We start from the raw sequence: 10,301 nt of genomic DNA on the forward strand, positions 1-10,301 counted from the left end.
TATTATATAGTTTTATAATTCTTTAATTTGACATAATAATAGACCCTTAACCCAAAAAACAAAGGGGGGGAAAAAATGAAAAGAGAATTAGGGAACCAAACAAAGCTTTGGTTCGAAATGTGTGAAAGCATAATTGCTTTCTTCACACAGTAACGGCACAGGCTTAACCCGCGTTACATTGATACAATTATAGACCCCTGTTCTAACCTTACCCACAGACTTCGCGTGATATACACGTTCAATTTCTATTGGACTGAGAATCTTTTTACTGGAACGTGCGGCAAACTCACCCAATATAGCGTGGGTTTAGACGATCTACTCTCACTCCTCAGCATACCACACCACTGTTTTAGAAAGCAAGTCTCTCACTTGGCACTTTTTCCACTTCTCACTAAGCAGCAGCGAACAGAGCTCACAGCTTCTCTCTCTCTCTCTCTCTCTCTCTCTCAACTAAAGAAGAGATTTTCAGATGGGAGAAGGAAAGGGCTCGACTCTGGTCCACGTTCTGGTGGTGATTCTGAGCCTCATTGCCTTTGGATTCGCCATTGCCGCTGAGAGACGAAGAAGCGTTGTATGCCTTTCTCTCTCTCTTTTCCTTTTTCGTTTTATATCTTCTTTTTTGTGTATTTAAAGTTAGGTGTCTAGGAATATTATTTCTTGTTGCTCATTCTTCGGGCTTTGATCTCTGTTTTAGCTTAAGAACTTTGTTTCTTGCACTTGATGTTTCCAACTTTCCGGAGGTATATGAGATCAGGGGTTATGGGTTATGAGGTTTAACTAAAGATCTGTGCGTTTAATGGTTAATTCATAAATTTCCTCGTGGATTTTGTTTAACTTTGAGTTTAAGACTTTTCTGTGCGAGTTGAACTTTATTAAGATATTACTGCTCTGTTTTGTTTTTGGCTCATGTTGATGTGAACTACGGGACATAGTAACTTCGGAATTTTGATTAGTTCAAATTGTTGATACACAAGTGGAGGTGCGTTCCTTGTCCATATTGTATACGTGGCTAAGGTGGGCAAGTTTAGATGGAAAAATACCAAGATAATAAGTGATAATTGTAGGGTTAAGTGATTCAGTACAGTTGATAAGTCCACATTTTGTTTCTGTCTGAGGTACCTTGATACAAGTTGATGTTGCTACTTGCTGTAAGATTTTAGAAAGAAAAAGAGAGCAAGAAGAAAGAGAGGGAGAGAGGTATAAACGCAAATGCTGCATCTTTCGTTCCCATCACTTACTACTTAATATATAAGCTTTCATATATATAATGAAAGATATAAATATAGTTCCACAAATTACTCTTAAATTATTGATTTTGGTGATTGTATAATTAAGGTAATTTGTCTTCCATTATCCCTTGAATTATGGAGACAACTTATCCCTACCTTAAGGAGTACTAATGAAAGAAAATCTCATCAATGCTAATATTCCCCTCGATGAGATTGTTCTAAAGTTGCGGGATCAGGCCTTTTATCAAGAGTAGAAAATATGTAGCTACATGTGGGCTTAATACACCTTTTGTTCTTATAGAATTGAGCAAGGCACCGCCTGGTTCTGCATCATCGACATATATATATATATATATATATATATACATATTCATCAGTTATTTTTTCTTGAGAAACGGAGGTGATAAGAAAATGAAGAATTAGACTAAGGACTTTAACCTTGGCTCTAATGAAGGAGAAGTAGAGAGTAGGTTCAACCCTTGGATTTCAAATCATAAAGGAGGAGGAGAAGAAGAAGAATAGCTTGAGACTACAGCTCACAGCATTGGTACTCAGATCCACAAGAGAAAATAGCTTTGGGGTTTCAAACAACTAGCTTTGCGAAGGAGGAGGAGAATATGAAAGGTGAAAACTAAGAATTTTTATTTTTTGGCTTTGATACCATGTTAAAGTTTAGAGAAAAAAAGAAAAAGGGAACAAGAAGAAAGAGAGGGAGAGAGGAACAAACACAAAGGCTACATCTTTCATTCACATCACTTGCTGCTTAATACATAAGCTTTCATATTTATAATTGAAAGATACAAAATATAGTTCCACAAATTACTCCTAAATTATTGATTTTGGTGATTGCATAAATTAAGGAGATTTGTCTTCCATTATCTCTTGAATTATGGAGATAACTTATCCCTATATTAATGAGAAATCTTCACCTTTAAATAAAGGAAATCTCATCAATCCTAATATTTTCTATAGGTTAATAGACGTTTGCTATAGAACCATGGCGTGGGTTTGTGAGAATCTGAAGGATTATGGATAAAGGATCAGTTAAATAAAGTATAGCAGTAGGTTTATGTGAGGTCGCTATGTTCTAATGGCAACAACTTGTTTATCAAAGGATCGGTGTATGTAGAGCCTCTATGATGTTTCAAACAGCATCAAGTGAAATGCAAATGTTAGAAGAACATCAGTTTTTGCTTAAATAATATCATAAGCCTTAGATTATCATTTGTTACGCAATCTTAACCCTTAGATTATCATTTGTTTCTTAGTTAATTACATGCCAGTTTGCGACCTGTGGGCATTTGTTCTGATCCCTTAAGTTGGTTTAATGAGTTTAACAAGGCCATAAGGAAACTATTTGGAGGTAATTTGTAAGTTTTGATTGTGGTGCATATATTTAAGTTTTCGATTTGGTTCACCATATCTAACAAATGAAGTCTTATTTACCTATTACATTCCACACTCAAATAAATATTCCAAAAACTGTCTGCCAGATTTTTCCCTTTATTAAAGCTTGAAGCCACATCTTCATGTATTCAACCATAAATTTATAAACAATTCAGAAAATCAATTTAAAGCAATTAAAATTCCACCAGAAACAATACCTATAGACTCCCATCATATTCGGTGTTCCAAACTGCATGGTTATCAGCATACATATAGTTTCCAAATAATAAAAATCTCAAAGTTTGTTAGTCAGGAATCCTGTATTTTTCGGACATGGATTTCACTTTGCTTGGGCAGTAGACATGTTATGTATTTTTGGTGTGATGATCTGGAGTTTCATATCCATTTAGATACTTGCTAGTCTCCATTCATCTTGCTGTTTTTTTTTTCTCCCCTTGCTGGTCTCATTCAAGTTCATCTATTTTCTGCATGACAGGGCCATATTGAAACAGATGTAACAAATGCTACATACTGTGTCTACAACTCTGATGTTGCAACTGGTTATGGAGTTGGTGCTTTCTTATTTCTTCTTTCAAGTGAATCACTATTAATGGGTGTGACAAAGTGCATGTGTTTTGGAAGACCATTAAACCCAGGCGGAAATCGAGCTTGGTCCATCATCTATTTTGTCTCATCATGGTGAGAATTATCATCTGCAATTGTACAATATTCTCGCACAAATTTTGATGAGGGAATCCTGTCTGAAAGATTGGCACATTTACAATCAACATTTAGATTATTTTTTGCTTTCTGGAGCTCCCTTTCCTTTAAACTGCTTTCTGGGGATCCTCGCATGTGTAAATGATGAAATCAGTAGTGTCATAAAATGACATTTGTCACTTAAGGCGGAGAAGGCATATGTCACCAAGTCCATTTTCTGCGGTGGGAGTAGACTCATATTTGCTAGTGGTCAACAACTGGGATTGGTACAAAATTAACTATTTGCTAAGGATCCTTATCATTCCTGGAACTAATTATTCTTTTACAATTGCAATTGAAACTAATAATTGCAGTGGCAGAAAGTCTTGTTTAATGTTCAAGGTGTTCTTTGTTTGAGACTGTTTCCATCTTCTGCATCTGCAGGTTGACTTTTCTGGTTGCAGAAGCATGTCTAATTGCAGGTGCAACAAAAAATGCATACCACACGAAGTACCGAGGAATGATATATGCTCAAAATTTCTCATGTGAAACATTGCGGAAAGGTGTTTTTGTCGCTGGAGCAGTGTTTGCTGTTGCAACAATGGTTCTTAATGTATACTACTACATGTATTTCTCCAAGGCTACTGCCCCTCAGGCAACCCAAAAAGCAAATCGTGCAAGTTCACACGTTGGGATGACTGGATACGCTTAAAACCACCTACGAGACCAGATAACTAAGTTTGCTTCATGATATTTTGAGTTCTGCTGGTGATTGTATTGTATGATTCTACTGTTGTGCTTATCTAGTGATATGTTATCGAGTTTATGATTTGTGAACCCTAAATATAGAAAATTTTCATCGAGAAACTAAGGCTCAGAAAATGAACTCCAGGGTTAGTCTTATCAAAGCGCAAGCAAGATTAGTGTGAAGTGGCCATGGCTGAATCCGGGAGCATTTGCCCCTTGGTATATGGTGATGCTTGAATGCTATCAGTTGGGGTACAAAAATCCATTTCAATTAGGCAATTACAGCCAAACACTTCAATTCGCCTCCTGAAATCTCAGGGCTTTTCCAGCATCACTTCAATTAATTTAATTTCTATGTTGAGGCATGATTAAGAGGTACAGTGAGGATGAATCCTTCACATGTAGTAAGGGGAACTAAGACAAGAGTATTCCTGAAAACGTCAGACAACAGGTAAACAAAGTTGGAACCAATTATATAGAATCAGTAGCCAGTACTACGAGTTGAAGACCACAAAACCGAGGATACCAAGTGAAGCAAATATTGGTACTCCTCAATTTTGGCCTCTTATTTCAGTTTCACTGTGAGGGGTGATACTGATACATGCCAAGCACTGTCACATGATAAACTAAACATTATGGGTGTAAATTGCTTGGACAACCAAACTAATAAGATCTTGAGCGAGGACTCGTACCTCAGCAGCAGCTTAGATACAATTTCAGAGCGAGTATCCAACCCATATCAGGGGCAAAGTTAGGAGTTGGACCCATTACTCTTTATATCTTTGCAAAAACCAAAAAACACAGAGGATTGTTCGTTGGGCCTACCAAGTTGGGTTACCTCTAATTGAAGCAAATTGTTTTCTCCGCCCATAAATAGCAACAAATTTCAAGACCAGGCTGTCATGACGAGTACCATTTTTCTTGAAAAATAACAAACATTAACAGCTAAACCCATTCACGATATTCCTCAAAGCACTTCCCTTTCTTTCTTTCTTTCCCTTTTTTTTGCGTTTTTTGAGGAAATTGTTATTTTCGGGCATTAAGAATAAATACTAGCAATGGACTTGTCAGAAGGTGATACACTGACTCATCAACAAACATACACATAAATGAGATTGAATTGAAACTAAAGAGAAAAAAGAAAGTATGAGATAATAACAGGATTTTGAGATAATCCTTCACGTGCTCCTGCGTAGGCAACATCAATGACAAGACCACCAGAATGGCCAAACCCATCTTGTTTCCGTAGTGTGTTACCAATCGAAAGCAACATGTTGCTGTGTGGGGTCGTCTTCTTTCATAAAAATTCCTCTAACCAAATTGGGCTACAATCATCTTGGCAATTACCCACTTTCTAAAACATAGAAACTTGCAATGGCTAACCTGAAAATCCCACCTGACCCACCACCCTCCCATCCATTCAGCTTAACAATTCTTTCCAAAACAGGATCTCCATGAATCAGAAACAAACAATCAATTATCTAATCTCTAATTAACTTGGGTTGATGTCATTTTCAGACAAAGGGGCCATCGTACATTGTAATGATGGTTTGATGCAGGGAATTCTAATTGACTGAAATGTGTACAATATATAACATTGGAAAGGGGTTGATTCGTTGTGCAGGAGTATCATAATTGTTGACCTTACAAATTCAATTTACTCATTAGAAGGAATGGGAGAGGAAAATGGCAAGAAGAAATTGGCCAAATGGCTCTAGTACAGGCCAAGAAGAAAATGGCAACAGGGTAAACAGGATTTTAATTAGATTTCATAAAAGGGCAAAATATATACAAATTGTAAAAGGTAAAGGACACACAGAGGAGTACAAAATCCAAGTATAAGCTTTAAAGTTCTTTACTTTATTGCCTGCAAATGATCAGAATAGCCTTTTTTTTTCTTTTCTTTTCTTTTCTTTTCTATTATAGCTATCTCTATCTGGGACATGGACTTGGAGTTGGGTCCAAATTAATTCTTTGCCTTTTTACTCTTTTTCTTTTTCAGTGACAGACCAAAACAAAACCAACTTTTTTTTAATGCTCATTGAAGACGAGAAATTGTTTTAAGCAGCAGAGTTCAAACTCTGATGACAGTAATTCACATTCCCATACTACCCCTATTTTGGTATGGAATTTACTACAATGGACAGCAGGGTGGGTCTTGTCTCATTGTATTGTTCCTCGGATATCCAGGATTGTTTATTTACAGTAGCAGCTTTGAGATTTTCTCATGTTTGCTTAGTCTTGTCTATTTATTGCAATGGAAATGACATTTCCTTAATTCATCTTTAATTGTCTGTCAGTATTCTCTTCAAATTTTCACCAGCAAAAATCACTTTGCCCAACATTTTATTTATTTCTTCTTTTCCTAATATTCTTGTTTCAAAACTGTTTTCTTTTTCTCTTTTTATTTTTTCAAAGAGATAAATTTTAGGAGACGTAGGATCAGAGTCAAATTTAGATTATCAATCACATACAATTAAACTAGCCCAAATAACAGTAAAACCCAGCTCACAGAGATCTAAGCTCAGTGCAAAACGATTCACAACCCAATCAAATTATGAATACAATCACATACAAAAATCAATAAAGAATAGTAATCAGCTCAAATTTGATGAGCGAACACTAAATCATATTAATAAAAATATTTAATTTTGAGATTCGATTGCGAATTCAAAACTCAAAATTAAACTAATTATGCAAAATTACCACAATCAATCCCAACACATAAAGAGTAGAAGGTCTAGAGAGATGAAGGGTGTATCTACACTTTAGTCACAGAAATAATTTAACCAAGCTTGAATCTAATTAAAGTAAAGCATGTGAAAGAGTTTGTATAGGATAGTGTCTCTGAGTTTTCTGTTTTTAATTCATGTTTATTTTATTGAATGCTCTCAATCTCATATCACCACTATTTAAATACCATGTGATTCTGCTTCTACTCCTTCACATGTGAATCTGTACAATATATATATATATATATATATATATATATATATATATATATATATATATATATATATATATATATATATATATTGCATTGATTTCTCGTTTGGGTTAAAAAAAGTCCTATTCTTTTTAGCCCTTCTTGTGAAAATTGGTTGTATAATTGTAGATATTATATATTGGGTTAGATTTTTCATTCAAACATAATTTGATTTATAAATAAAGAAATACTAGTTCCAACGACTTCCTAAGTCGTCCTTTTTTAATAATTAAAAATGGAAGGTGCAAATTAGGGGAAGCAAAAAAAAAAAAGAAAGAAGAAATTCGGAGCAAATAGAGAGAGAAGTAAAAATCACAGGAAGGCATCAGAGTTTACAAACCAAGATTTGTACGGACGACATTCGTTGAGACACGATTTGCTTGTTAAACACAGCCAATATCTCCAACACCGCCGCGAGATTCCCGGCTAGCCTCGGCCTAATCCCCTCTTTTCAATTTTTCCCTTTTTTTTTTTAGTTCAGTCATGTGCTTAGCGCGTGCTGTGAATTTTTTTACATGTCAAGCTTTGTTTTTGGCCGCTTACAATTAGGGGAGATACAGTTTTTGGAGTTTAAATTGTCCAAAATTATACTAATGAATTAATTAATTATATTCCTCTAATTTATTTTTATTTTATGTAATTACTTTCTATAATAAATTAGTTTAACATTTGAAACCCAAAATTATTCTGTCAAACAAAATTCAAATATTCGAAGGCATTGGTGATTGCTGATTACAAAAGAGGCACGTAGTCAATGGGAGTTGATGAGTAATATATATATATATATAATATTATTTGGGTAATTTGATGAATTACAAAATGAATAGCTAGTTTCTGCCATTTCCCTCATCACGTGGCCCACTGTGCCCGTGGCTGCATCTACCACTCTCCTTCATTTGCCCAAATTAGCCGTCACTTCTTCACTTATACCTAAACCTCACACAGAGAGCCATTGCTGTGTACTGTGCACTTCAACAATCCAAACCTCTTTCTTCAAACACAGCCACCTCTATTTTCTTGAAGGAAAAATACTCTATTCAAACTTTTTCTTTTCTTTATTTGAATATAAATTGAGAGTGGGGTTTTTGGTGGGTTAAATTTCATTTTCTTTTATGTGGGTTAACAAGCGATATGTCGTTTGCCAGCTCCAGGAGATCAATCATGTACTCTTCTTCTCTGGTAGCACTGGTGGTTTTCCTCATTTTCATGTTGCAGATTTGGGTGTGCAGTGATTGCAAGGCAGGAGCTATAAGGATTTTTCCAGACAATGGCATGCCTTCAAAGTTGAAACACAGAAATATCACCACTACAGATAATAAGGCAACCAAACAAGACCTTCTCCGTAAGTTCTTCAATGGAAGGGCGTCCAGTTTCAACAGCAGTAAGAAAGGTTTCGAAGAGAACAAACGAAGAGTACCCAGTTGCCCAGATCCTCTCCACAACTAGTATAATTACTCAATTTCATTTTTTTTTTCAGTCTTATCCAAAATACCCACGTTTTTCTTTTCATTTTAGAGCTAGTTATTCTGATTAATTTTTGTAATTTTAGAGGGGAAAACGAGGGTATTTTGGCATCTTTTAATCTTTTTTTTTTTAAGTTTTTGTATGGAGGAACGATAATGAAATGGATTGTCATATCATATGATATGTATAGAATCTGAGAATTTTGTTTTATAAATGATTAACAGTGGAAGCTTTATATTTTCTTGATCGCTGTACGTACAACTTTTTGGATCCTTTCTAGCTAGTTACTCTTTTCTGTTGAGTACAGTTCAGAAGAAGGCGATGAAGGAGGAGGAAGAAGAAGCAATGAATGTAATCACAGGGACTTGAATAATACAAAAAGATTCTGTTTTTAGCTTTCTTCATTCTTTTCCTTATTGCACAGCAGTAGAAGATTTTCTCTTCTTTTCTTTTCTCTTAGTACAGCGAGTCATGGCTTTAAACAGTGATGAGTTACCAGTTTCCAGCGTTTGGTAAATTCTTGCAGGATTGGTGTTTACCTCAAAGGGTAAGTTTTTTCTTTAACTTGCGCTTCCATATCTAATAAAAATCCATTGTACAATTGATTAATGTATCATACAGCAGCTTCGATAAAATCATCTAATCCGTAGACTCTTTTTGCAGGTGGCAGGCGTTGACTCCTGCTGCCCAATATAACAGTTGATTTAAAACAAACAAACATCAATTATATTAATTAGAGGTTAATTACGAAGTGGGTATCAGATTATTAATTATTTAGACTGCAATAAGTTTTAAGTTAAGAGAGAACAGAAAAAGGCACAGTAGTTGAAATGGTTGAAACGTAAAATTGAGAAACTGGACATGCATATTTATTTTGGGCGTTGCTACTTGCAGTTAGCTTTTCGTCTCTTTTTGGAAAAAGCACGTAAAGACAAGTGATTATCAATTGCAGACAGTGAAAGGGCTACAACTCCCATATATATATATATATAAACTCCAATAATTACAAGTTAATATAATTAAGCTTTATCTTATTATCAGAGTATTCTTTGGTCAAATTTTGCATATCACCCATGTTTAAAGAAAAGAATGTATTTAATCATTAAGTGTAAAAATAGAAAAGAAAGAGAGAAAATGAGAAGAAAGAATCTTTAGAAAAGGGTAAGAGTGTTTTGTATTTAGCGTAAGGAAACAAAAGAGGGTGAGTCTCGTAGTCTGGGGATATTGGGGAGAGATTAGGAAATAGAGAGAAAGAGCAGAAACCAATGTGAGAAAGCGCCACGTATTATGCGGCGGAAGAAGTTTTAAAAAAAAGCTGCAAGTGATTTTGTAGCCGTGCTTTTTGTCTTGTAGTAATTTGGATTTGGAATCTAAATCACTCTCTTCTTTTCTTCTCTGTTTCCTTTGCTCATCATCAAATTTTATCTCCCAATTCTCAATTATGTATATGGTTCAATTCTGTAAGAAGTTTAGTTAATTGTTTTTATTTCAATCTTATTTAAATAATTTTTATGGGTGAACTTAGCTTGTAATAATTGCATAATTATTGAATTTTGGAGGTTCCAAATTCATCTCTCTTTAGTCTTTATTATTATTCTTGTGGAGTTGCAGATGGGCCAGCCGAAAGCCCTAAGTAGTCTCATCAAATGATGGGTATGAGTGTGTTCAATAATTGATGGGCCAATCCGAAAAGCCCTAACAAGTGGATTAGCCATAATCTTATCCAATTATTAACAAATCCCCATAGTCTGATTTAATTTAATAATGGTTAAAACTTAAATTTTTTATAA

General features: G+C 34.9%; 2 protein-coding genes across 2 annotated transcripts; both read left to right on the forward strand.

Moving 5' to 3' along the window:
• Nucleotides 1–380: 380 nt before the first annotated feature.
• Nucleotides 381–4,151, forward strand: LOC110616583. Its single transcript, XM_021759003.2, has 3 exons — nucleotides 381–571; nucleotides 3,112–3,314; nucleotides 3,759–4,151. Exons 1-3 carry the CDS (start codon nucleotides 470–472, stop codon nucleotides 4,024–4,026), a joined length of 573 nt encoding a protein of 190 aa, XP_021614695.1. The 5' UTR covers nucleotides 381–469; the 3' UTR covers nucleotides 4,027–4,151.
• A 3,734-nt stretch (nucleotides 4,152–7,885) lies between these two features.
• On the forward strand, nucleotides 7,886–9,221 carry LOC110617892 (CLAVATA3/ESR (CLE)-related protein 27). The gene has a single exon (XM_043957842.1). It carries the CDS (start codon nucleotides 8,179–8,181, stop codon nucleotides 8,491–8,493), a length of 315 nt encoding a protein of 104 aa, XP_043813777.1. The 5' UTR covers nucleotides 7,886–8,178; the 3' UTR covers nucleotides 8,494–9,221.
• Nucleotides 9,222–10,301: the final 1,080 nt, after the last annotated feature.

The sequence above is a fragment of the Manihot esculenta genome, chromosome 6 (assembly GCF_001659605.2).
Source record: "Manihot esculenta cultivar AM560-2 chromosome 6, M.esculenta_v8, whole genome shotgun sequence".
NCBI classification, from domain to species: Eukaryota; Viridiplantae; Streptophyta; class Magnoliopsida; order Malpighiales; family Euphorbiaceae; genus Manihot; species Manihot esculenta.

Excerpts from the sequence above, each read along its gene's own strand:
- LOC110616583 (XM_021759003.2), top strand. The coding sequence starts at position 470 with ATGGGAGAAGGAAAGGGCTCGACTCTGGTCCACGTTCTGGTGGTGATT. Across the intron at positions 572-3,111 it reads CTGAGAGACGAAGAAGCGTT|GGCCATATTGAAACAGATGT; the intron begins GTATGCCTTTCT and ends TCTGCATGACAG. Across the intron at positions 3,315-3,758 it reads ATCTATTTTGTCTCATCATG|GTTGACTTTTCTGGTTGCAG; the intron begins GTGAGAATTATC and ends CTGCATCTGCAG.
- LOC110617892 (XM_043957842.1), top strand. The coding sequence starts at position 8,179 with ATGTCGTTTGCCAGCTCCAGGAGATCAATCATGTACTCTTCTTCTCTG.